Below are 27,946 nucleotides of genomic sequence, written 5' to 3'. Positions count from 1 at the left end.
AGGAATCTTTAGTTCGCATTGGATCCCCCACGCCTTTTGAGCTGAGAAAAAGGAGAAGAGGACAGCAGTATCTTTTATTAGCATCCGACTATTTCCCGCAGCTGGGAATACTTTAGGTACCCTGAGTTCAAAAAATCCGCCCCCCTCCTCTCTAGGTAGGGGAATTGCGGCAAAAAAGGCCCACCCCTTGGATTAGTTAACACAAGCCCTCCTGTCCCCTGCCACAAACCCCACAGTTCAGAGCCTTGCGAAGTCTTGAATGATTGCGTGTCGCCTGCTCGAATTGTCAGTGCCAGCCTCAGTTTCTCCTTGCGTGCGACTAAACAAGCCCTGGGACCCTCGGTTTCTTTTTGCACAGATGACCCCCCCCCCACTTCCTTTATTTAAAGGTAAAGGTGAAGGTGAACCCTGAGCATTAGGTCCAGTTGTGACCGACTCTGGGGTTGCGGCGCTCATCTCGCTTTATCGGCCGAGGGAGCCTGCGTACAGCTTCCGGGTCACGTGGCCAGCATGACTAAGCTGCTTCTGGCGAACCAGAGCAGCGCACGGAAACACCGTTTACCTTCCCGCCGGAGCGGTACCTATTTATCTACTTGCACTTTGACGTGCTTTCGAACTGCTAGGTTGGCAGGAGCAGGGACCGAGCAACGGCCCATCGCGGGGATTCAAACGCCGACCTTCTGATCGTCAAGTCCTAGGCTCTGTGGTTTAACCCACAGCACCACCTGCGCCCCCCCCCAAAAAAAAAGCGTACTGGTTAGCACCACCCAAATTTGATTAAATATCTTCCCCCACCCACTGACCACCCACCCGCACCCCAAGATTGCAGCATTGGGGTTAGGCAAAAACCCTTCATGGCATGCCCAACCCTGTGAGGCTGGAAAAGTTGGCAAGCTTCGAATGTTCAGAGTTCAAAAGTGCCAGGGCTTCTTTTGCTTTTTCCAAGGGGGTTTGTTGTCTTTGCGCAATTCACCTCTTCTTCCTCTGAAAATACCAATGCAGCCATTGGATGATGAAAGGCCAAGCCAGCAGGAAAAACCAGGTGCGAGGAGACAGCTGTGCGGGCCAACCTGGCGGTTCCTGGGGAACGAGAATAGAGGGTGGGGGTAAAATCCTGGACTGGATTGAAGGGAAAGCACTGCGGGCGGAATGGCACCTGCTGCTGCTGCTGCTGCTTCCCAGGACGCAGCAAGGAGCCCTGCTTTCTGGCTTACATTATTCCAAGTCAGGTGAGAATGCAAGTTTGAGTTGGTTAATAAATGGGAGAAATTGACCGAAGCTTTGTTCATCGATCAGCATTTCCTTGCTGATTAACAGGTTGACGGCAAGCGGATCCAGGCAGGTGGGCTGCTATTTAGGGTGGTCAGAAAAAGCATTTTACACATGCCCAGAGGCACACTCTTCTTTGCGATTGCTTCCTGTGTTTCTGGTTTGGTTTTCTTTAATTACCGTAAGCCAACCCACTTAGATGCCTGGTTGCATCAAAGTGATAAAAGACAGGGACCGCACTTAAGAATACTTGCCACATACCTTTCCGTTGTGCAAGGAGGTTGGCCGACAAGGATTCAGCATCGACGTGTGACCCTGAATGGCAGAAAAATCGCGATGAGAATCTAGAAGCCTGTGCACTTTTCCAATCTATGATCTTTTAAAGGGGTTTTCTAAGGCCAAAAAGAGTATTATGTAAATATTTTTAAAATGAAAAATAAAAGGATCCTTGGCAGTTTTGCACAAAGTTTCATAACCCATGCTGCCTACCATTAATCTCTCCGTTCTTTCTCAGGATTATTGTCCATTTTTATTTTACCAAAATAAACAAAGTTGTGAATGGATACATTGCACTGTGAGCTTTTGTGGGGGGTTTCTGAATTGTTTTCTAATTTGCCACTAGTCTTTTCAGCTTCTTATGGAAATATTTTTCTAATGTTTCCTCTTCCTTTTCTTATACTCGTATTTCAGCAGGGTTGAAGGGGGACACACACAGGTGGCTATACAAAAGTTTGACAGGATCAGTGCTTTTTTTCTAGGGGGACACATACCCCTAAACATTTTATGAATCTAAGTTTGGCCGCATTGAGGGGCAGTACAGTATTTCAATATGAGTAGGAAAATGAGAGTACCCCTAAACATATTTTTTTTAAAGAAAAAAAGCACTGGAAAGGATCATTACAAGATTATACTGTGCAACAAGATTATACTGTGGCCCCCCCCCCATGAAAAGAGACAAGCAAAAATGCAAGGTAATCTGGGTATAACGAATAGACTCGGAATAGATTCATCAAAAAACAACAACCCCACAGCTGAACCCCTCTGGACAGTGTCACAGCTAACACTGCCCCAAAGAATTTGTGTGGAACACAGTTAAGGCCATCTTCACAAAACAGCTGCACAATGACGTTAAACAGATACAGGTCACAAACCATAAAATTCAGAATGGATAAATACAACTCTTGTTTCCTGCAACCGAAATATTTAACTCTTTTTATTGGTTCTAACTGAGTACAACTGCTATAGCACAAAACCTATATGGGTAGTAATGTGTCGCTCAGGGTTAAATAACCGCTTCCCTGAGTTACTATCTCCATAACATGGAATCTTATAGCCAGAAAACCTTTGCCTAAAGATTCTGAAACTTTTAATTGGTGGGAAAGTTTCTCCATTAATAAAAGAACCCAGATCCTCTCCACTAAGGGGGCTGTTTGAAGTTTCTAAAACTGGGCAGTCGGCTGCAAATAAGAGAGAATCATTAGCAGTTATTGATCCTACCGGCCAAAGATCATCAGCAAGGGGACAAAGGAAGGAGGTTGGAGAGCAGGGGTCAGCAAACTTTTTCAGCCATGGGCCGGTCCACCATCCCTCAGATCATGTAGTGGGCCGGACTATCCGTCTGTCTGTCTGTCTGTCTGTCTGTCTGTCTGTCTGTCTGTCTGTCTGTCTATCTATCTATCTATCTATCTATCTATCTATCTATCTATCTTTTGGGGGAGAAATGAACGAATTCCTGTGCCTCACAAATAACCCAGAGATGCATTTGAAATAAAAGGACACATCCTACTCATGTAAAAAACACACTGATTCCCGGACCATCTGTGGGCCAGATTTAGAAGGCGATGGGGCCTGATCCGGCCCCCGGGCCTTAGTTTGCCTACCCCTGTTTCAGAGTCTAGCTGCAGAAGAAGAAGAAGAGAAGAAGAGTTTGGATTTGATATCCCGCCTTTCACTACCTTTAAGGAGTCCCAAAGTGGCTAACATTCTCCTTTCCCTTCCTCCCCCACAACAAACACTCTGTGAGGTGAGTGGGGCTGAGAGACTTCAGAAAAGTGTGACTAGCCCAAGATCCCCCAGCAGCTGCATGTGGAGGAGCGGAGACGCAAACCCAGTTCCCCAGATTACGAGACTACCGCTCTTAACCACTACACCACACTGGCTCTCTGGCCACTGAGCAGGCCCTGTCTTGTGTCCTTGACAGATGCACCTCGGATGCCAGCGCAGCACAGAGGAGAATTTCTCCTAAAGATAATAATGCACAGACACCCTTGTATTGGCAAAAGTGATTTTGGTTTTAGGAAGTTCCTTGTTCCCAGATGTGTAGGAAGATGCACTGCCTGATGAGAGCTAGGGACTGTAAGTTTTTATACAATGCATCCACAATGCTTTGCAATATCACAGAAAGTTTTCCCCCCAGCTGTGCTGAAAAATTAATGCATTTATTTATAAAAGAAATGAATGTGTCTCCCAACGTGCCTGGAATGCTGCCTGGGATTCCAGGTAGCCGAGTCTCTCCATCACTTTCTTCATGTCCTCCTGCAAATCTTGAATGGCGCTCATCACGTGCAGGTCAACGTCTTCCTGGATCACGGGACCTGCACTGCTGCCGAGACCCCTCTCTGTAACATGGGACAGGGAGAAAGAGATCAGAAGAGATATGACTTAAAGGGTAAGGTAAAGCTAAAGGGACCTCTGACCATTAGGTCCAGTCGTGGCCGACTCTGGGGTTACAGCGCTCATCTCGCTTTATTGGCCAAGGGAGCCGGCGTACAGCTTCCGGGTCATGTGGCCAGCATGACTAAGCTGCTTCTGGCGAACCAGAGCAGCGAACAGAAACGGCATTTACCTTCCCACCGGAGTGGTACTTATTTATCTACTTGCACTTAGACGTGCTTTCGAACTGCTAGGTTGGCAGGAGCAGGGACCGAGTAATGGGAGCTCACTCCGTCGCGGGGATTCGAACCGCCGACCTTCTGATCGGCAAGTCCTAGGCTCTGTGGTTTAACCCACAGCGCCACCCGCGTCCCTGACTTAAAGGGGTGGAACCTTAAAAGGCAGCGGCGCTCAAATATAATCCCAGAAGCGGGAGTTGATTTCTAAAGCGAGAGCTCCCAGGCCTCAGAAGTCACACCCATTCCAGATCTACACCTGTGAGTGGGTGGTGGTGTGCGGGAACGGATTACAGTGGTGCCTCGCAAGACGAAATTAATCCGTTCCGCGAGTCTCTTCGTCTTGCGGTTTTTTCGTCTTGTGAAGCACGGCTATTAGCGGATTAGCGCTGTTAGCGGTTTAGCGGCTATTAGCAGCTTAGCGGCTTAGAAAAAGGGGGAGGGGAAAGGGAAAAAACTCGCAAGAACTCGCAAGACATTTCGTCTTGCGAAGCAAGCCCATAGGGAAATTCGTCTTGCGAAGCACCTCAAAAGACGGAAAACTCTTTCGACTAGCGAGTTTTTCGTCTTGCGAGGCATTCGTCTTGCGGGGCACCACTGTAAATCCTCTTGTGGGTCAGGAATTGCTTAAGTGCTCTGCTCGTGCTTGCAGGTTTCCCATGAGCTTCTGGAAGGCCACTTGTAAGATAGGCCACTGGCCTGATCGGCAGGCTCTCCTTATTATGTTCTTAATCAGGGGTCAGCAACCTTTTTCAGCTGTGGGCCGGTCCACCGTCCCTCAGGCCATGTGGTGGACCGGACTATATTTTGAAAGGAAAAAAAAAACGAATTCCTATGTCCCACAAATCACCCAGAGATGCATTTTAAATAAAAGCACACATTCTGCTCATGTAAAAACACCAGGCAGGCCCCACAAATAACCCAGAGATGCATTTTAAATAAAAGGGCACATTCTTCTCATGTAAAAACATGCTGATTCGCGGGCCGGATTTAGAAGGCGATTGGGCCACATCTGGCCCCTGGGCCTTTAGTTGCCTACCCCTGTTCTTAATGGTTGTGGTGTCTAGATTAGAGGAAGGAACATGAGATAACTGGGGGGCATCCACTTGATTGTAGCCTTTTTCTTTTATCAGAGTCACTCCCCTCCTCTGAAAGCCACCAGGGCTTTCCATTGCATCAGAACTGATGACAAGCAAGTCTTAGTTTCTAAAATACCAGGTGGTAGAGCTCAAGCCAACCTGGAAATGGCTCCTTGTGTTTTAAAAGACCCTTGCCCACAGTTCCAAATGTTTGGGATAAACCAAGTAATAATAATAATAACTTATTATTTATACCCCGCCCATCTGGCTGGGTTTCCCCAACAGAATATTAAAACCAGGATAAAACATCAAGCATTAAAAACTTCCCTAAACAGGGCTGCCTTCAGATGTCTTCTAAAAGTCAGATAGTTGTTTGTTTCCTTGACATCTGATGGGAAGGCGTTCCACGGGGCAGGCGCCACCACCAAGAAGGCCCTCTGCCTGCTTCCCTGTAACCTCGCTTCTCACAGGGAGGGAACCTCCAGAACGCCTTTGGAGCTGGACCTCAGTGAATGATGGGGGTGGAGATGCTCCTTCAGGTATACTGGGCCAAGGCCATTTAGGGCAGGCATAGGCAAACTCAGCCCTCCAGATGTTTTGGGATTACAACTCTCATCATCCCTAGCTAACAGGACCAGTGGTCAGGGATGATGGGAACTGTAGCCTCAAAACATCTGGAGGGTCGAGTTTGCCTATGCCTGGTTTAGGGCTTTAAAGGTCAGCACCAACACTTTGAATTGTGCATGGAAACAGTTGCATGCAGTTGCATGCCGAAGATTTCAGGTTTGGTGCTGCCGCCTCTAGTTAAAAGAATGAGAGCATCCCTGAAGAGTCACTACCAGTTAGTGCAGGAAGCAGTGTGACTCAGTGTGTGCTTAGTTTGCATATTCACTTCCTCAGAGACCACACACCAAGGTCAGGAGGTTTTCTCCATTGCCCCAGATCTCCTGGAGCGTTTCTTCATTTTTCACCAGGGGCATCAAGGATTGTCTCATCAGAGACACAACAGTGAATGGTGTCAGGCTGGCACCGCTTGCCACTCTCCCCTAATTCTTGTTTCTGTAAACAAGACAACATCTATTCTGAGCATATGCAAAGGCTGGGCAAAAAGGGCCCATGCCAGGCAGCACAAAACCCCACTGGAAAAGTTAGGCCAAACTTCAGTGAGGAACACAGAAGGAGACGAGGGATTGGGGAATCGGTGGAGGCAAGACGTATGACCCATCCATGCTATGCAGCCTTATCTTCACAGGTATGTTACTAATTAACCTCTGAGCAGATGAGAAGAATATTCCGAGATAGTAGAGTTGCTATGGAGGGGGTGGGTGGGAAAGCACACAGGATGTTTCAGCGCTCTCAGAAAAAAGATCATGAGGCGAGGCTAGAATCCATGCTGCCTGTCTTAAGTACCATTTTTTTTATTCTATAAGACTCACTTTTTCTCTCCTAAAAAGTAAGGGGAAATGTGTGTGCGTCTTATGGAGCGAATGCAGGCTGCGCAGCTATCCCAGAAGCTAGAACAGCAAGAGGGATTGCTGCTTTCACTGTACAGCGATCCCTCTTGCTGTTCTGGCTTCTGAGATTCAGAATATTTTTTTTCTTATTTTCCTCCTCAAAAAACTAGGTGCATCTTGTGGTCTGGTGCGTCTTATAGAGCGAAAAATACGGTAATTTTATCGTGGGCAGCAAACCTTGGCTCCTGGCCACCAACCTTTCTAGATCCGGCCATTTGCAACGTGGAGAAGCACCCTCAAGATGGGCCATTTAGAGAGGCATAGAAGCACTCCAAGTAAATTTCCTTCAGAGATTATTTTTTTAGGGTGGTACAGTCAAACCTCAGTTCCTGAACGGCTCCATTTTGGAACGTTTCGCCTCCCGAACGCCGAAAACCTGGAAGTAAATGCTCCGGTTTTCAAATGTTTTTCGGAAGCTGAACATCCGACATGGCTTCCGCTTGAGTGCAGGAAGCTCCTGCAACCCATTGGAAGCCGTGCCTCGGTTGTCGAACGTTTTGGAAGCCGAACGGGCTCCCGGAACTGATTACGTTCAACAACCGAGGTTTGACTGTACCACATTGTCCCAAGGTAGTAAATGGCTTGGAATAGCTCTTTCATCCCTCCATACCATGTGTATGCCTGTCACTATTTTGGAGATACTTCCTTTTGTCACTACAGGCATTTTTTATTTTCTGTTTTAAAAGGCCAGATAAATTGTCACTTTATATGGCATTAATCGTGTGAGTGGCCCTTGCGGGTTTGTTTTCCTTTACCAAGAAACAGCCAAAATGCAACACGGGAAGCGTATCAAAACATGGCAAATTTGATGCGACCCTTGTTCCCTTTTAGTAGCTAGACCTACGGTAATGAGAAAGGGATGCAGGTGGCGCTGTGGGTTAAACCACAGAGCCTAGGGCTTGCCGATCAGAAGGTCGGCGGTTCGAATCCCTGCAACGGGGTGAGCTCCCGTTGCTTGGTCCCTGCTCCTGCCAACCTAGCAGTTCGAAAGCACGTCAAAGTGCAAGTAGATAAATAGGTACCACTCCAGCGGGAAGGTAACTGGTGCTCTGGTTCGCCAGAAGCGGCTTAGTCATGCTGGCCACATGACCCGGAAGCTGTACGCCGGCTCCCTCGGCCAATAAAGCAAGATGAATGCCGCCACCCCAGAGTCGGTCATGACTGGACCTAATGGTCAGGGGTCCTCTTTACCTTTTACCTTACGGTAATGAGACTATGGCTAGGCCCCCATTGGTGTGGATATATATTCAATTGCATCTTAAGTGACTTGGGAGTGTCCATAACATTTCATTTGCTATTAAGTGGGCTCCATGTACACCCAACTCCGTAACCTGTTGCATGACTGGAATTTTCAGTTGTGTTTGTTATCGTGGTTACGTTTTTGGAATCTCAATAAAACTCTTTTTAACAAAATTGCCATGGGCGGGGGGAAGGGGCTGGGCTCCATTGGAAGCACAACACTGGGTGAGGTGGCTTTAACCCTTTGTCATAATCCAGATCAAGTCTTTCCCACCCCCGCAAAATGGTGGCTTCCCTCCTGGGCCAATAGAAGACCCAAGATGCATGTGACCAGGCTTTGTATCATGGTAGGAGACAAGTTGATTAAAGTTACCGGTAGTTAGAAAGGTTTTACAGAACCCTATAATGCTCTCCTGGTCAGAGAACGAGATGCCCTTTTCCTGCCTGCCTTTCTCTCAAAAGGTTTGTTTCTGTTATGGTGGCAATTGTACAGCCCTGACTCTCCTGGCACATCTGCCGTTTCTTCATAGCAAAAACTCCTGCTGTCTACCAGATCCGGGGCATTGCCTCACAGACTTATCTCAGGATCAAACTGAATTAATTACACTGGGGCTTGTTTGCACTCGCAGATCAGAAAATGGCCTTTCCTTTGCCAACAGTGCAAGCTGCAATGATTCTTCAACATCAACTTTGTTGGACTGGTCATGTTGTGCAGATGCCTGATTATCGTCTTCCAAAGCAACTACTCTATTCCGAACTTAAAAATGGAAAGCGTAATGCCGGTGGTCAACAGTAGTGCAGGGGTCAGCAAACTTATTCAGCAGGGGGCCAGTCCACTGTCCCTCATACCTTGTGGGGGGCCGGACTGTATTTTGAAAAATAAATAAATGAACGAATTCCTAAGCCCCACAAATAACCCAGAGATGCATTTTAAATAAAAGGACACATTCTACTCATATAAAAACACCAGGCAGGCCCCACAAATAACCCAGAGATGCATTTTAAATAAAAGCACACATTCTACTCATGTAAAAACACGCTGATTCCCGGACCATCCGCGGGCCGGATTTAGAAGGTTATTGGGCCAGATCCATAACCTGGGCCTCAGTTTGCCAACCCATGACAATAGAGGTTCGAAGACTCAAGTAAAATATTTAAAAATGTAGTATAAACACCGACAACTGGGAAACACTGGCCTGCGAGCGCTCCAGTTGGAGATCAGCCTTTACCAAAGGTGTCGTGGGCTTTGAAGACGCTCGAACTCAGGTCAAAAGGGAGAAATGCGCTAAGAGGAAGGCACGCTTGGCAAACCCTCATTGTGATCAACTCCCGCCCGGAAACCTATGTCCCCACTGTGGAAGGGAGTGTGGATCCAGAATTGACCTCCACAATCACTTACGCACTCACTGTTAAAACCGTGTTTATGGAAGACAATCTTACTCGGCTACGAGTGATCGCCAAAGAAGAAGTAGCAGTAGTAGTAGTAGAAGAAAGCTATATTAGTCAAGGACCTGCATTGGACCTGTCTCCCCCTGTGTGTTTTTAAGTCAAAACGTTAGTCTTGCGTCTATACCACCTTTGTTGGGTTTCCCTTCCCTGGCTGAAGATGCTGAAGTCTTATATCCAGTCTTCTCTCCACTCTGAATATTGTTCAGGGGGAGGTTTGGCATGGCTGATAGCCTCCTATCCTGTGGGGGAAACGAGAGAGGATTGAAATCGTATCGGCATGCCTAGACTACTTTTTTTCTTTCCTGGCTCTGTTCCATTAAGTCATGACTTCCTCCAACAGATCGTGGGACAGTGGAGGTGCTGGTTGTTCACTGTAACAGAATGATCAAGCCTTCCTTCCGCAGAACTACAATTCCCAGGGTTCCCTGGGGAGATGGAAGGATTGTGCCCCGAGGCACTGTTTCTAGTAATAGCTCTGAGCTGGATGTCATAATAGAGTTTCAGAGCTGTTGTGACTTGAATTACGGCAAGGCAAGAAGGCTCAATGGGCAGGGCTGTTCCTGTTTCCTAACAGGGTTGGCAAATGAAAGCCATTTCATTCTTCACTAGGAAAGTATACCAAAGGTCAGACGTTAAGATGATGCATTGCGTTCCATTATTTTAAGACTAATGGAAAGTATTGCATTGTCTCTTGTTCTTTGCAGATTTGACCTTCCTTAGGTGAATTAATGTATATGTGTGTGAGTTAACCCACCAAGCTATTTACACAAAGCCAGATGGGCCAGTTATATATAATAAAATTGTTGTTGCTGCTGGAGTTTCGTTTCAGTTTTATCAATATTCCCAAGTCTGCAAACTTTGCCTCAATACACATAAATCAGTATATTTTATAAAAGTTTTTTTGGGGCAGGCAAATTTTACCATAATTTTTTTAAAAAAATTAGCTACTTCCTTCAAAGCAGCTCTGGTTTGATTTAGCAGCTCAGTACATTCAGAACTCATCTTAAAACATGATTGCCCATCTCAATGAGGAGATTAAACTCAATTTCTTTTTTAGTATTTTAAGTCGTATGTTTCAAAATAGAGTTGTAAATTCTTCTTGATTTTACTGTTTTAACTTTGGTAAACTGCTTTGAGGCTGGGTTGTGGTTTTTTTTTTTTACAACCGTGCAGTGTATAATTTTTATCAAATTAATGTAATCAATTAATTAACAAGAGCATGTTCATAGCAAAAGAAAATCTAGATCAGATCTATCAAAAAGTAAGGAGAAGGCTCATAGTTAACTTCACAATTACCTCCCACCCCATTAGTCATCATCACCTCATCGGGTTCCCCGGGTTCCAGGCTGTCAAAGAAGACCTCGCTCTCCGAATCGCTGGGCACATGGATGCTCTTGCTTTCTTTGTCTGCATAGCCTAGCCAGCGAGATAAAAAGTTATGGCTCAGAAACGGAAGTACAGATAGGAGTTTGTGCAAGCCGTCATATATTGAAGTACAATGGTACCTCAGGATGCGAACAGGATCCGTTCTGGAGCCCCGTTCGCATCCTGAACATAACATAAGATGCGACGACAGCCGTATGCGTGTGCGCGGGTCGCGTTTCGCCGCTTCCGCGCATGTGCGTGGCGTCATTTTGACCATCTGCACATGTGCGAGCGGCGAAACCCAGAAGTAACGCGCTCCGTTACTTCCGGGTCGCCGCGGAGCGCAACCCGAACGCGCTCATCCTGAAGTGTATTTATCCTGAGGTATGACTGTATCCGAATGTCCAGATATTACACACACACACACACACACACACACACACACACACACACACTATTTGCATTAATCTATAAACAAATTCAGTATCTTTATAGGGGTTCTTCTGACCCCCGGAATTCCCCCCACTCCTCTCCCTGGTTTTCAATAATTATCTCTTCTCTTTTCTGTGTCTAAATACTTTTATACAATCTATTAAATCTCTTTTTTAATATCCTTTATCAAATTATATTGCAAGTGCTAATCTAATCCTGCTAACATTTTTAAGTGTTTACGTTTTTAAGTGTTTACTATAAAGTTAATCCATTCTTTTTTACATTTATTGTCCTCTTGGTGTCTAATCTTCCCGGTCAATGTCCAGATGTGAAAAAAGTGTGGCTCCGGAACCTCCATCCTTTGTTCTCAATATCTGACCCATAATAGATAAAAGGCCAAGAAAACCAGGTGTGCATATTCTGATCACATCCTCAAATGTGTGCTAAATCCAAAAGCTAGGTGCTTCGTATTTCTTTCATGCTATAGTGGGTTTCTCTCTCACACACACACACACAAAATGAACTGGGTATCTTCTGTAACACTGTCGCAAAAGGTTTTGGATCTGGGCTGCGTAGCAACTCATATTCAACATTTCATCTGATTTGCAAAAGAGAAGGACAAAGAGCTTAGCTTTGATCCCACTGCTTAGGCTATGCGCAGCTCATGAAGGCTCAAGAATCAAGCTGTCCTTCAGTGAACCAAGGAAATGGCACCAAAACTTAGATCTGGGTTTCCCAAGCTTGGGCCTCTAGCTGTTTTTGGTCTATGATGATGATGATGATGATAATTTATTATTTATTCCCTGCCCATCTGGCTGGGTTTCCCCAGCCACTCTGGGCTGCTCCCAACAGAATATTAAAAACATGATAAAACACCAAACATTAAAAACCTCCCTAAAGACGGCTGCCTTCAGATGTCTTCTAAAAGTCAGATACAGTGGTACCTTGGGTTACATATGCTTCAGGTTACACACTCCGCTAAACTAGAAATAGTGCTTCAGGTTAAGAACTTTGCTTCAGGATAAGAACAGAAATCAGGCTCCGGCAGCGTGGCAGCAGCAGAAGGCCCCATTAGCTAAAGTGGTGCTTCAGGTTAAGAACAGTTTCAGGTTAAGTACGGACCTCCGGAACGAATTAAGTACTTAACCCGAGGTACCACTGTAGTTGTTTATTTCCTTGACATCTGATGGGAGGGCGTTCCACAGAGCGGGTGCCACTACCGAAAAGGCCCTCTGCCTGGTTCCCTGCAACCTCACTTCCTGCAGGGAGGGAACCCCCAGAAGGCCCTCGGCGCTGGACCTCAGTGTCTGGGCTGAATGATGGGGGTGGAGACGCTCCTTCAGGTATACTGGGCCGAGGCCATTTAGGGCTTTAAAGCTCAGCACCAACACTTTGATTTGTGCTCAGAAACCTACTGGGAGCCAATTAAGGTCTTTCAGGACCGGTGTTCTGTAGTCTCCGCATCCACTCCAAGTCAACATCATCCCTAGCTAGAAGGTCAAGGATGTTGGTGACTGGGAGAAACCCTGACTTAGATGCTGGGTTTTGGCATATCACGTTGTGGGAGGAGGGATGGAAGGCTCCCACTGCCAAATCAACCACTTGTTGCTCAAAGTGGGAATATGAACCAGCTTGGGCTCTGTCCAAACTTGAACCCTAAACTGATTTTAAAACTGGTTTAACCGACATTGCTTCTCTAGACACCTGGGTTTGTTTTCTTTTCTTAAAGCAGAGCTACAAATTTGCACATCGAGATCCTCACCGCCACCGCAGGTTATGTCGAAATACACCCACAATAATAATAAAAAAGAGAACCGCTCCTTCCTAATTAAATTAGTTCCCAACGTTTCTGTCCCACTCTAATGTGACCAGGGAACACGATACCATTGAACCAAAAAGAGCAGGCTTAATTCTTAATGGCTGGTACCATGAATAGCAGGAAGCAGGTTAGCTCTCACCTCCAATGGTGTGCCTGAGTGCATCTTTTACAGTGGTGCCCCGCAAGACGAACGCCTCGCAAGACGGAAAACCCGCTAGACGAAAGGGTTTTCCGTTTTGGAGGCGCTTCGCAAAACGAATTTCCCTATGGGCTTGCTTAGCAAGAAGAAAATGTCTTGCGAGTTCCTGCGGGGGTTTTCCCCCTTTCCCCCCCTTTTCCTAAGCCCTAAGCCGCTTATCAGCTGATCCGCTGATAAGCCGCTTATCAGCTGATCCGCTAAAAGCCGCTAAACCGCTAATAGCGCTAATCTGCTAAGCTGTCAATGGGCTTGCTTCGCAAGACGAAAAAACCGCTATACGAAGAGCCTCACGGAACGGATTAATTTCGTCTTGCGAGGCACCACTGTATTAGCTTCCATATCCACGGATAACTTTTCCCTAGAAGAGTGGATTACAAAGTGGGGCTGCTTTGGGGACACGTGAGGTTCCTGCAAACCCTGTCTGCTGGCTCTGACGCTGCACAGCTTGGCCATCACTTACAGGGATGATGCAGTCTGCTCAGAGTTCATAAAGATGCATGGTATCTTTCAGGAATTGATGCAGGATTAAAACCCTTTCTCTGCACACATCCCACCTGTCATCATGATAGGCATTTGGCTAGAATATCTGTAAATCTTGCCTGTTTGATTGCACTCTCCGTGTTCTGGTGGGATGCTCTCAGCCGGTCCCCTTAAAGAGCCGTTGTGGAGCGGGGCAGACTCTGAGTCTGTTTTTACTACCAAGAGAAGGGAATGTCCATCAAATCCGCCCATAAGGTCTGGATTATCTCCTATGAACCTCTGCGGCTTTTTCAAGAACTTTGATGCCATCTTTTCATTGAAACACGAGAGCACCAGCACCTTAAATTTCACTGGCTACAACGCAAATAACAGCACCCCTGTTTTCTGACCTCAGAAATTCCCAAGGCCATCTCAAGATTTTAAGGTGATGACCACAACAGACCGCTTATAGAGTGTCCACCCAATGATTTCCATCAAAGTAGGGTAACCTAGGGGACGTGGGTGGCGCTGTGGGTTAAACAACAGAGCCTAGGACTTGCCGATCGGAAGGTTGGCGGTTCGAATCCCCACGACGGGGTGAGCTCCCGTTGCTCGGTCCCTGCTCCTGCCCACCTAGCAGTTCGAAAGCACGTCAAAGTGCCAGTAGATAAATAGGTACCGCTCCAGCGGGAAGGTAAACGGTGTTTCCGTGCGCTGCTCTGGTTTGCCAGAAGCGGCTTAGTCATGCTGGCCACATGACTCGGAAGCTGTACGCCGGCACCCTCGGCCAATAAAGCGAGATGAGCGCCGCAACTCCAGAGTCGGTCATGACTGGACCTAATGGTCAGGGGTCCCTTTACCTTCAGGGTCACCTAACACCAACCACAACCACCTGTCAAAATGGCCTATGGGGTAGGATGGATTAGGTTAAGGTCCAGACCCCAAGAAGCATCTGACCTCAGAGGAGATGACCTCTGCATTTCTGAATGAGTTACTCTCCAGGGTAAACCGCTTCCACTCCAACCAGGACAGGTGATGTTTGTTTGTGACTGAACGAGTCACAATACCTTGATACAGCAGACCTACCCACCCTTGAATTAAAGCCATTTACAGCAGAGGTGCAGAACCTGTAGCCCTCAAGGTGGTCTCGAACTCAACTCCCATCGGCCCCAGCCAACATGGGCAACAGTCGGGAATATCGGGAGCTGTAGTCCGGAAAGTTTTGGAGGTCCACAGGTACCCCCCCCCCGGTTTAAAGGATCAAATGTCCGGAGTAGTGAAGCATTCGGAGATATAGCAAGCAGTCTCTACTGCAGATCATTTTGAGCTCATAGGAGCCTTTGATTCTTTAAATTCGTTCATTTCCTATGGCACAACCAGCAATGACAAGCACACATAAAAGGTAAAGGGACCCCTGACCATTAGGTTCAGTCGTGGCCGACTCTGGGGTTGCAGCGTTCATCTCGCTTTATTGGCCGAGGGAGCCGGTGTACAGTTTCCAGGTCATGTGGCCAGCATGACTAAGCCGCTTCTGGCGAACCAGAGCAGCGCACGGAAACGCCATTTACCTTCCCACTGGAGCAGTACCTATTTATCTACTTGAACTTTGACATGCTTTCGAACTGCTAGGTTGGCAGGAGCAGGGACCGAGCAACAGAAGCTCGCCCCATCGCAGGGATTCGAACCGCCGACCTTCTGATCGGCAAGTCCTAGGCTCTATGGTTTAACCCACAGCGCCATATAGTTTTGGAAATATGGCCTGTTCTTTTAGCCATTGTTTGAGCTTGCCCGGCCCCTGCTGAAGTCAGGCTAGCGTACCTTTTGCACAAACAGGGGCAAGCTCTCACCAGGGATATCCCCATAAGCATTGACAAGAGAGCCAGGATAATTCCACAAAACTACTTTTCTTTCATAGTCTGTGGGTGTGGACACACACATGTTGTTTCCAAGGGCCTTCTCTAGGAGCTAACAGTGCCTTCGGTGTGGGGGTGGAACAGGAGGGCAATAAAAAAGGGAATCTGCCTGTTTCTCCCACCATCTTGATTACAGTGGACTTTGCAGTCAATGAATATGATCAACTTCCCCTAAGATAAAGGAACTGAAGTTCAATAAAAACTGGATTAGCATTCCTGGGAGGCTTGTCAACTAAACCGTAACTCAGATTTGAGGGTGTTGGCTACAAATCCGGCTAAAATATTTTATCTACCACCAAATGACAGGCTCCATATAAAAGGCCCAGGAAGAGCAAACTGGTTTTTCTGTGAGGCTAGATCAAGGTTTCCCAAACTTGGGCCTCCAACTGCTTTTGGACTACAATTCCCATCATCCCTGACCACTGGTCCTGATGATGGGAGTTGTAGTCCAAAAACAGCTGGAGACCCAAATTTGGGAAACCTAGAGCTAGATGAAACTGTTAGCTCAGATGGCCTGTCTGGGGTGCCGTGAATAGGTAGACGGTGCTGATGTTTACGGCACAGTCCATTAGGAAGTTCTCTTGCACAAGCTTTGCTGAAACAAATGGGCGTCCGTTCCAGCATCAGATACCAGAATCCCTGGGCAGCTGCAGTGGTCCCAGAGATGAGGGCGCTGATGGCTGTCTCAAGCTCCCTGTACCCGGTGGGTTTGTAAGCTGCCATTTAAATTTCCCACAATGCTCCTGCTGTAAAGTGCCACTGTGGGGCATTGTGGGAAATTTAAAACCGCGGCTTTGAACAGTCTGCTGCTCCATGCAAGCCCACAGCCAAGGGTCCACCAACATAGTAGAGGGAGCGCCGATGGGCACTTTTTGACCATGAAGCTAACCCTGTTGGCAGCGCTGTTATCTCCACCCCACCGATGACCCAGGCAGCAACAGGGCTTCTGTTTACACTGTAAGAAGAGTGATAACAGCTGGGAGGTGGGCCAGATCTTTTCGATGGGGGTGGGGAAGTCAAAAGTGCTCTACAGAAGAGTTGCGCATGCCAAGATTTTAGAATGAAACAGGCAAGGGGAGGGGAAGCTCCTGATATGCATCTCGCACAATATAGACTAAAATCCAAACCCCTTCCACTGTCCCAAGTTTCCCTGCTTTGCCCTTCCCATCTGTTATGTACTGAGTTGAATAGGACCCAAAATGCAGCAGTCTGATTGGTCCTAGAACAATAGGATCCAAAATGCAGCAGGCTGATTGGTCCTAGAACTATGCAGCAGAATGATTGGTCCGCAGGAGCCACCCAATCCAGATCCAGGTGGAAGTGAATCCACAACCTGATTGGCCTACAGGAGAATCCCGGAATTAGCCAATCACGTGCAGCCCATTGTGTAAGTAATGTATATAAAGCAGATATTTTGGGGGAACATCCGTTCCTCCTCACCACTACGAGCTGAATAAAGAGCATGAAATCCACTCTCGACTCCGAGTATATTTCACCATCTTTGAGAGGAAAAAACAAGGCCGGAAGGGAAGTTATTCAGAGAAGGAAACCCATCATGCGCTGAATCACAAGTCTTCTTTTTTCCCTCTCCCTGCCAACAAAAATCCTGCAGCAAAGTTGGGGGTGGGGGCTGTCTATGCTGCCCAAACCCTAAGCAGGTCCAAGCAGGTTCGACTGCTTCACTCCCAGCTGATGAATGCAAATTGGCACCTGAGAAATTTCAGGGAGGGACAAGGATCAGCTGAGATTAGGGATTCCTTTTCCTACAGTTGCACGGCTGGGGGATGACCTGAAAGCAGGTCATCCAGTAAAGTCTCCCTCGCTGCGAGGCTCCACTCTCAAACATGCTGAACAAGCTCTCTGCAGAAAAGACACACTTTTCGGAGGCCAGATTAGATGGAAGCACCTGCAAAGCTCGCATAGGTTGTGTCCAAGAGGAGCTGGGGAGTTCTACATTCTACATTCTACATTCCACTTCTACATTCTTATTTTAAAAAATTGTGGTCTTGAAGCACACATCATAACAGCTGGAGAACCCACGCACCCCTCTGTCACCGCTAACGGACATACCTGTTTTCTTCTTGAAGAAGGAGCCTGGGGGCCTGGGCATATCGTCTATCACTTCGTAGAGGGGTTCAAAGTATACAAACATGTCCTCCGACGACTCATCCAACGGCACGGTGTTGATGACCTGCCAAAAAGTCCTAGAGATGATCCCGCGCGGTACGAAAACATTCCCTGGGATCCAGCAACCGGTCTGGGTGAACCTAACACTGCAGCAATGTTGAAATCTGGACCTAACTTTCCCCTCGGATCATGGACCACCGAGAGTCCCACACAAGGGACCCTCAAGCAAATTTTCTTGCAGAAGTGTAAATCTAACCCCTTCTCACTTGGATTTATTTTACAACATTGCCAGTGGAGTATGCTGTTGCATTTAGATGATTCGAAAGAGAACTCAGCCAATGTCTTATCAGGAAGTCAAAACATCAGGCCTGGTGGTTTGTGCATTTTAAAACATCTCTCAGGGATCTCAGCTGTTGTTTCACTTTGAATCTCACAAACATTTGACACGTTTTAAAATGGCACAAAACTTCGGTTCTGTTCAAAAACCCGCTGGGTTCCTTCATGCTGAACTCCTTCATTTCAGAGCCGAAGGCTCTCTGAAATCCCCTACCCACAGAGATTTGTTCTAGCCCAAACCCTGAGGTGCCTTCCTTCCCATTTCTGCCGTTGAATCGCTGTTAGGGTTGAGCTGCAGCCTACTCATATCTCATTGTAAGGAGTTTCCATGGCGACCCAACCAGGCAGACCAGGCCTGAATGAGGAGGGTGTTCCCCATTTCCTACCTTCTGAGCAGCCTTCTTCATCTCGGCGATATAAGCTGCCATGGCTTCCATTTTGGTCATCTTCCCCAAGCTGTTCCATGCATCCCTGCCAAAAAGCCAAACGTAACTTCTTACCTGGGGGACAGGTGCTTAATTTTGGGAAAGAAAGATGCCAAGAGTTCACACCAGCCTGAAAGTCAGGTCCTCTGAATTAGCAGCCCTCTATTATTCTTGCGATTATTGACAAAGTCTATGCATAACTCAGAGTATTTTTACTTCTCGTTTTGATTAATTTTAAACATTCACTTTCCCATACAGTGGTACCTCGGGTTAAGAACTTAATTCGTTCTGGAGATCCGTTCTTAACCTGAAACTGTTCTTAACCTGAGGTACCACTTTAGCTAATGGGGCCTCCAGCTGCTGCCGCGCCCCCACCACACGATTTCTGTTCTCATCCTGAAGCAAAGTTCTTAACCCGAGGTACTATTTCTGGGTTAGCAGAGTCTGTAACCTGAAGCGTCTGTAACCTGAAGCATATGTAACCCAAAGTACCACTGTATGTCCCAAACAGCACACACGCACAAACTAGGCATGATAGCTCAGTTGGTAGAGCATGAGGCTCTTAATCTCAGGGTTGTGGGTTCAAAGCCCCATGTTGGGTGAAAGATTCCTGCGTTGGAGTGGGTTAGACTAGATTACCCCCAGGGTACTCTCTAGCTCTATGATTCTAAGAATTCTATGTCAGTTTGCATTTTTTAGTGCAAAAAGTATTGATCTGATGTGTAGAGATCATCCCTATTCTAATTAATTCAAGAGGGTTCTGGAAGCTTCTCTGTGTGAAAGAAGCAAGCAGAAGGTTCATGATGTTTGGGTTATTCCTTCAGAGAAGCTGAGTACAGCTGATTTAAACTGGTTCTCTTATCTCTTTCTGTCAAGGTCATGCTGACTATAAAAGTAAGTCCAGAAGGAGCCTGAGTTTCACTTTCTCTTTCTATGCCTTTTCCTTCTGGTGCGGTGTTCTGTACATAGTACAGTGGAACATAGTACAGGAGGCACATTCACAACCCACAACGTTCGCAACCCACAGCGCTGAGTCTGTGCACGTGCGTGACGCGATTCGGCACTTCTGCGCATGCGCAAAGCGTGATTTAGTGCTTCTGCGCATGCGCCAGAAGTAACCCATTTCAGTACTTCCGGGTTTGGTGCATCCGTAACCCGAAAATGCACAACCCACAGCGTTCGCAATCCGAGGTATGACTGTAAGCTTAGTGTTAAGGTTTAGACTTACTGTTTAGACTTATTTAGACTTAAGTTATTGTAAGTTTAAGTTAAATCTGCTGCAACTGGATTTCCTATGGACAGTGCCAATCCTGAATGTATTGGATTTGTGACCATTATGCTCATTTGCCTTCTGTTGCAGTAAAGCTCTGCTGGATGAAATACAATTGCCTCTGGTCTATTTTTTGGGAATCCTGCGACGTGTTTTAAGTTTTGACTCTGCTAACTATACATTGGAATCTACTCTTGATCAATACTGAGTAAAATTCAATGCCATTCTATGATTTTCACTACAGTGGTACCTCGGGTTACATATGCTTCAGGTTACACACTCCGCTAACCCAGAAATAGTGCTTCAGGTTAAGAACTTTGCTTCAGGATAGGAACAGAAATCAGGCTCCGGCAGTGTGGCAGCAGCAGAAGGCCCCATTAGTTAAAGTGGTGCTTCAGGTTAAGAACAGTTTCAGGTTAAGAACGGACCTCCGGAACAAATTGAGTACTTAACCTGAGGTACCACTGTATTTAAAAACGGCATGGTTATTTTATTAATAAATAACAACTGGCAGGTGGCCATTGTAAGAACAAGAGGCCACCAAATCAAATGATTGCTTGCAGTTCTTAAGGGAAACGGCTTGGTATTAGCTCCTGCTCAGAACAAAAGGCAGGGCATTCCAAAAGTAGGGGGCCACTGCAACGAAAGCCCTGCTTCTCATTCTTACAGTTTTAATCTCTTGCAATAAGGGCGTTTTTGTTTTGTTTTTCTTTCAAAGGCAGTACTTGATCACCCGACTGCAACTTAACACAGGCCAAATACAGGGAGACGTAAGCCTTTGTGGATCAAAGCCAGCGTCTAAAATTAAGCCCATAATTGCAACAGTGGTCCGTGCAATTGGAGCAATACTAGCTTATCCCCGTGCCCATCAGATAAGCAGCAGAACTTTGTACCAGCGTTGCAAGACTGGGTCCATTTGTTGAAAACAGGATCAGGGGCTAAGTTCAAACAAAGTCAGTGCCTCACTAGGTTCTGAAAGGAGATGTTGGTTCTTTTTTCTTTTTTTTATAAAAATTTTTATTAGGTTTTCACATTTTATACACACACACACACAACAAAAACAAAAACAAAACATATATAATTTCATACTCTTACTTTCTCTACCCTCTTTCCTTGACTTCCCCCCACCCCCTCTTCATACATCCCAATTCCAATAATTAATTTAGCAAGTTCTTATCTCTCATCTTTAACATATTATTATTATTTTTAAAACTTAACTCTTTTTACTTGTCCACATTTAACTTATCCAATTCTCTTATAAACATTAAATCTTTTTTCTAAGGTCGACCTAATTTCCCTCCCACGAATTTCTCCCTTTATATTTTAATTAATTATATGTCATAATGGCCAAATACAAAAATCATAAAATTTTGAAATTCTGTTCTCCCCTCCCTCCCTACCCCGGTTTCCATCCCTTATGTCCACAGAAACAGTTCCTAGCCCGGATTCCTCACATCCGAGGCCTTCAAGTCTCTGTCAGTCTCTCTCCGCCGATTTTGTTGGTAACCCTTTTTGTTGGTCCTCAGGTCTCGAAGGAGTTCAGTCGCAGTCACACCAAGTTTTCTTCCATCCAAAATACTTAAAAGCAATTGCTGCAAAAGGTCAGCTGATCTCCCATACTCAAAGAGGAAGTCCCAATCATATTTCTTTATTCTTTTAAATTCCAGAATTCCAGGTACTCCAGGGACTTCCTCCTTCATCTTTCTCATCTTTCGCAGATTTGTAATCCGAAGATCTTCTTCTTTATTTCCTGACAATATAGGCTTCTGATTGGTATTTTCCTTTTCCACTCCTTCTTTCCTCTCCACCTGTTCCAAAAATGTCTCTTCTGGTTCAGCTGCAGATTTCTTATTAGTCAAATCCTTTATGCATTCAGCAGAGTTGTTTGTTTTAGAATTCAAGGTCATAAGTTCTTTGTTCATAGCCGTACTCTGCTCCTGCAGGATTCCCACGAGAAAAAACATTTTTTCTATCTCTGCCAGTAATTTTCCCTCTGCAGCCATTGTAATGTCTCTAGTTCCCCCTAGGGGGATTCCAATTACTTGATAGTCCTTTTCCAACAGTCCGTTACTTATTGTTTATAGCTACGTTGTTTCCAACCACCTCAGTTCAAATACAACACTTTTAATTCAGAGAGTTTTTAAGTAACAAAGTTCTTAACTTTAACCGCCCGTTTGACAGCTCCTTTGACAGCTGTCAAACTCCTTATTCTTTTTCCTCCGGCTTACGCACAGGACACTCCCGGGTTCGGGGGGGGGGGGTTTACACAAAAGCTTCCAAAATTCCTCACTTTCTCTCCAGCACAAAGACTTCTTCTGTCAAATTCATTGAAGTATCTTTTATCTGACAGCAAAAACAATACTCTCCACCTTAGTTCTCCAATCCTTGCTTTAGATCGTTTGTAGGTAGGGGGGGTGCGGAGTTCCCTTTAGCACATCCCCCGATTGTACCAAATTCAAAGGTATAAATTTTAAAGTCCAGATTCCAATCTACTCACGGGTTGTTTATTTTCCAGTCCGAATTTTGGGAAAAAAGTCAGCGCTCTCCGGCCATGGCTCGCGGCTACGCTCCACTGAAGTAGCGGTCTACTCACAGCACCACGCCACTCCCCGTACCCTCTCCATAGCCTTTAAAAAGGCTCTTCGTGGGTCGGGGAAGGCGCTTAAAGGTGCCCGCCGAGTCACCAAGTCCGCAGGCTTCCGCGCCTGCGGTTTCTAAGGGTCCCCGCGTCGCCGGCGCGGTAAGACCCGTCCTCAGCAGAGCCGATTCCCTCCGGAGCTCGGAGGGAATCCGCCATTAATCTGATCGCGCTAACCCGGAAGTCGGAGATGTTGGTTCTTGCCTTTCTTACCATTTATATCTGCCAATAGGGTCCCAAAACCCAGGCCTGGGGATCTGGCACCGACCCACCGTGGCTTGCTTGTAGTAGCTGTAGAAGCGTAGCATTTCTTCGTAGGATGGTCGGTAGGCACCTGGGTAAAGTGGGGAAGGTCAGAATCATCCGGAAGGTGGCAACATAAGAACGGGGCCTTCTCTGCAGTGGCTCCCCATCTGTGCAATGCTCTCCCCAGGGAAGTTTGCCTGGTGCCTTCATTATACACCTTTAGGCACCAGGCAAAAACATTCCTTTTTAACCAGGCCTTTGGCTGATCCAATTTACATCCTATGCCCTTTTAAAATGTGTTTTTTTTGGGGGGGGGAGCTATTGGGTTGTTGTTTGTATTTTTATTATGTATTTTGTGGGTTTATATCTTGATTTTAGTCTGTGAACTGCCCTGAGATTGCTGGGTATAGGGCGGTATATAAATTCAATAATAATAATAATGATGATGATGATGATGATGATGATGATGATGTCTCTCCCTCTATGGCAGTGATGGCCAAACGTGGCCCTCCAGCTGTTTTGGGACTACATTTCCCATCATCCCTGACCACTGGTCCTGTTAGCTAGGGATGATGGGAGTTGTAGTCCAAAAACAGCTGGAGGGCCAAGTTTGGACATTACTGCTCTATGGCTTCTGCCTGCAGCCTGCTTCTACCCAGGTCTCTTTCACACAGACCTAAACTCTGGCTTTTGTCTTTCTAACTAACAGACAGGGGTTTTTTTTTGGGGGGGGAGAGAGACCCACCCATTTGTCTTCTGGCACAGAGCCACTCCCTTTGTTTCTCTTAATGACCCATTGCCCAAGCTCACCTACCGATTCCAGTAATTGAATCCAGGAATTAGAAGATGAACCTAACCCCCTCCCCCTAAAATAAAACTCACAACATTCTTCTTTATAAGACACATGCCAGAATAGCTTCTAAGTGGCCTACATTTACAACTATAATTTTAAAAAATCTCTGCTCACTAAAACAGTTCCATCAAAACGTTTAAAACCCCACATTTAAAACACACAATCAATCATGCCCGTTAAAAACCAAAACAGTCAAAACAATTAAATTAAATTAAAACAGATTGATCAGGAAGTTCAAATTCAGTAAATGCAACTCTCGATTTAGGTGCGTCCGAATGACGCATGATCGTGCACGGCACCAAACCCGATAGTAGCCCCAAAATGTCATGAAAAGGAATGGAGTTGGGACAGAGCAGGCTGTATTATTATTTATTAATTATTAATTAAAAGACTGAGCTTGAACTTCCTGATCTGTTTTAATTGTTCAGTTAATTATGTCTTTAATGGGCTTGGTAGTAGTGTGCATTTTAAATACAGCTTTCAAAAACATTTGGATGGAATCGTTATAGTTTGTGTGTATGGATTCTGTAATTGATTTTATAGCTGTTCTGGCATGTAAGCAGCATGCAGCAGTGTTAGTAAGTAGTAGTAATTTATTTATATGCCACCTAATAATTATAATAATAATTTATATGCCGCCAAACAACAATAATTTATATGCCACCCATCTGACAACAACAATAATTTATATGCTGCCCAACAACAACAACAATTTATATGTCACTCATATACCTAGGTTCCCCAGCCACTTTGGGCGGCTTCCAGAACATTAACATTTCAAACATAGTAAATTAGAATATAACCCATCTTGGTGAGGATAGGGAATCAGGGAGTATAACACACCAGTAAGGGTACTATGCAAGCTTCAAACTAAGAATCTAAGTTCCAGCTCTTGAGAATCCCAGATTCTTTTTGGGGTTTTCAAAAGTTGTTGTTGTTGTTGTTGTTATCTCCTTATGGCTGTACAGACAAGCTTGGAGAACTTGAAGTTAGAGGTCTGTGGAGCAGGTACAGCAAGTAACCACAGAGCATTCCCAAATGGGCTCTCACCATTTTTGGGCAAGCCTTGAATGACACGGACAGCAGCGTCAAACTGCTTTTGGTAATCGGGTTCTTCTTCCTTCATCCCCATTGCTGCCGCTGCCAATCTTGGAAGAAAAGCAGAGGTGCTGAGGAAAACCGAGGGCTCTGGAGGGAGAAAGGTAAAGAGATTCGTTTGCTGCTGTTTCTCACAGGGACAGCGCAAGAGTGATGAAACAAGCATTTGAAATTCGCCAGGTTGGCACCTGGCAATCCGCCACTTGCAACCAAGTAAAGATACCAGGGAGCCAGGATGACGCCCGATGTCTGCACCTTTTGACAGGCTGGCACACAGCAACTTTTTTTTTTCTGTGGTGCTGTGACACGAGCCTGATTTTAGCTGGAGCTTTCAGCTTTGTAATCTTGTGTGTGTGTGTATATATATCTATAGATATATCTATAGATATGTAGATATATATCCTAAACATTCTGGATGAAATGCAAATACAGTGGTACCTCAGGTTACAGACGCTTCAGGTTACATACACTTCAGGTTACAGACTCCGATAACCCAGAAATAGTACCTTGGGTTAAGAACTTTACCTCAGGATGAGAACAGCATAGCGGCAGTGGGAGGCCCCATTAGCTAAAGTGGTACCTCAGGCTAAGAACAGTTTCAGCTTAAGAACGGACCTCCGGAATGAATTAAGTTCTTAACCTGAGGTACCACTGTAGTTCTTTCAAAGCCTACCAACTCCACCGCCAGCCCCTATCTAAAGTACAAAAACAGTGCCCAAGTACAATCTTCTTAATCCCCGCCTCCACAGAGAATTACAGACTCTCCCAGCTCTCACTGGGAGTTTTCCTTTGCTCTTCCAGTTTGGAGAACTCTGGGAGAACTTCACTTTCCTGCCTCTCTCTGCCATCCCTCTGCCTCTCTCATGTGCAAGTGGTCCTTGTTCCCCAGGGGCACCCCAGAAGGGGAGACTCCAAAGGGCTAATACCCTTTGTATTATATAGGGAACCGGGTGGTGCTGTGGTCTAAACCACCAAGCCTCTTGGCCTTGCTGATCAGAAGGTCGGCAGTTCGAATCCCCACCACAGCGTGAGCTCCTGTTGCTCAGTCCCAGCTCCTGCCAATCTAGCAGTTTGAAAGCACGCCAGTGCAAGTAGATAAATAGGTACCGCTGCAGCGGGAAGGTAAATGGCGTTTCTGTGCGCTCTGATTTCCATCACAGTGTTCCATTGCACCAAAAGCGGTTTAGTCGTGCTGGCCACATTACCTGCAAAGCTGTCTGCTGACAAACGCCGGCTCCCTCGGCCTGAAAGTGAGATGAGTGCTGCAACCCCATAGTCACCTTTGACTGGACTTAACTGTCCAGGGGTCCTTTAACTTTTTTTACCTCATACATTCAAACCTCGACTACCGAACGCCTCCGTTTTGGAACGTTTCAGCTCCTGAATGCTGAAAACCCGGAAGTAAATGCTCTGGTTTTCAAACATTTTTTGGAAGCTGAACGTCTGGCTTGTGTGCAGGAAGTTCTTGCAACCAATCGGAAGCTGCACCTTGGTTGTCAAAAATTTCAGAAGCCGAACAGGATTATGTTCAACAACTGAGGTTTGACTGTACCCCGTAGTGTCTTCTCTTCAATGTGGCATTGGCCCACTTCTGGGCAGCCTGCTACCTGGAGTATAGCTCTCTCGTGCAACTGTTACACCTCCTTACCTTACTGGCACTTTTCAAACTAAGCAGCACATCCCGAAAACCTGGTTTCTGGTGCCAATGCCACGCTGATGCCGCCTGCTTGCCTTACCCATGCAAACAGCACTCTGGCGCTCTGTATCTAATACACTTTACTGCCTTCTTCTGATAAGAAACTCCTATTCTTCTGGTCCAATGTCCATGATTTCCATCAATCTACCTCAGTGTCTAATGGGCACCTTGCTTTCCTACCTTGACCAATTCATCAAATCATAGAACCATAGAATTGTAGAGTTGGAAGGATCATCTAAGTCCAATCTCCGTAATGCAGGAATATGCAGCTGTCCCAAATGGGGATCAAACTTGCACCCTCAGTGTTATCAGCACCACGCTCTAAGCCAGGGGTCAGCAACCTTTTTCAGCTGTGGGCCGGTCCACCGTCCCTCAGACCATGTGGTGGGCCGGACTATATTTTGAAAAAAAATATGAACGGACTCCTATGCCCCACAGGTAACCCAGAGATGCATTTTAAATAAAAGGACACATTCTACTCATGTAAAAACACGCTGATTCCTGGACCGTCCGTGGGCCGGATTGAGAAGGCGATTGGGCCTTAGGTTGCCTACCCCTGCTCTAAGTAACTGAGTCCTTTGAGTTGTACACCCTATACATCTAAAGCATATTCAAAACACGTCCTCCCTCCCCCCCCCAGGAAACTGTAGTTTACTCATCACAGATATACAACTAGCACACTCAAAAAACTACACTTGTCAGGATCCGTGGGGAGGAGGAAACGCGCTTTAAATATATATGATGTGTACACAGGCTAAGGCTGAGACCTGCCACAAGTGTGGCCCTCATGTGTCCTGCTTTTTGCTGCCACAATGCATGAAGCATTAACTCTCCTCTCCTGCATAGCTCAGTCAGTAGAGCACGGGGCTCTTAATCTCAGGGTTGTGGGTTTGAGCCCCACCCTGGGCAAAAGACTCCTGCACGGCTTGGGGTTGGGGGTAATGGTCCCTTTCCAACCCTACAATTCTGCCATTCTTCCCGTGCAACCCATCTTCTGCCAGCCGGAGGACAAATTGCTCCCACACTGCAATCCTTTTGCTTGTCCTTGTGGCTTGGAGCCACTCACCCCAGTACCAATCGCAGTCCACCACCACCTTGCCCACAGCCCCTTGTTCCCTGGTGCCGCTCTGCTTTTGCTTTCTGACACCTCCTCCTTCCACCTCTTGTACGATAACGTAGCTGCCCCTTACCTTTCCCTGCCCTGTCTCCCGACTGCCAACTTCCTACTTTTGATCACAAACCCAACCCAGCACCTTGTGCCCCTTTGGGGAATCACAGAACCATCAAACTGCAGAGTTGGAAAGGACCCTGAGGCTCATCTAGTCCAACCCCCTAATGCAGGAATCTTCTGCCTCTCCGCAGAACTCGAACCCACGACCCTGAGATTAACTGTCTCACGCTCCACCGACTGAGCTATCCCAGGCCTATCCGACCATTTGCCCCCAGTGCCCACCCCCCAGCACCCGTGACCCCACGCCCTTTGCACAAGAGTCCGCTTCCAGACTCACCTTGCTCCGCTCAACTTCGCTCTTTGCCCGGGCACTGCGCTTTCCCGGCGCCTGTCTTGTGTTTTTTTGCTGCTTGTTACTTTTGACCTCCTAAAGCCAGCCCACGGCTGCCCGGTTCAGGGTG

The 27,946-nt window shown here is 46.4% G+C and overlaps 1 protein-coding gene across 1 annotated transcript; it reads right to left on the bottom strand.

Annotated features, from left to right (window-relative positions):
* Positions 1 to 60: 60 nt before the first annotated feature.
* ACBD4 (acyl-CoA binding domain containing 4) lies at positions 61 to 27,946 on the bottom strand. Its single transcript, XM_079949067.1, has 11 exons — positions 27,823 to 27,946; positions 24,571 to 24,708; positions 22,635 to 22,755; positions 18,475 to 18,559; positions 17,696 to 17,816; positions 13,853 to 13,948; positions 10,760 to 10,854; positions 9,566 to 9,677; positions 3,745 to 3,887; positions 1,531 to 1,584; positions 61 to 1,080 (listed from the first exon to the last, which is right to left on the bottom strand). Exons 2-11 carry the CDS (start codon positions 24,650 to 24,652, stop codon positions 970 to 972), a joined length of 1,020 nt encoding a protein of 339 aa, XP_079805193.1. The 5' UTR covers positions 24,653 to 24,708; positions 27,823 to 27,946; the 3' UTR covers positions 61 to 969.

This window comes from Podarcis cretensis (assembly GCF_951804945.1).
Source record: "Podarcis cretensis genome assembly, chromosome: 13".
Taxonomy (NCBI): Eukaryota; Metazoa; Chordata; class Lepidosauria; order Squamata; family Lacertidae; genus Podarcis; species Podarcis cretensis.
This window is presented reverse-complemented; position numbering and strand designations above follow the sequence as displayed.

What these genes read in the sequence shown, in the direction of transcription:
- ACBD4 (XM_079949067.1), bottom strand. Translation starts at nt 24,652, where the DNA reads ATGGGGATGAAGGAAGAAGAACCCGATTACCAAAAGCAGTTTGACGCT. An exon ending in TCAAGGCTTGCCCAAAAATG is followed by an intron (nt 22,756 to 24,570) that starts GTGAGAGCCCAT and finishes CACTTTACCCAG; the next exon opens with GTGCCTACCGACCATCCTAC. An exon ending in GGAAGGGAAACCCAACAAAG is followed by an intron (nt 3,888 to 9,565) that starts GTGGTATAGACG and finishes CCCATGTTACAG; the next exon opens with AGAGGGGTCTCGGCAGCAGT.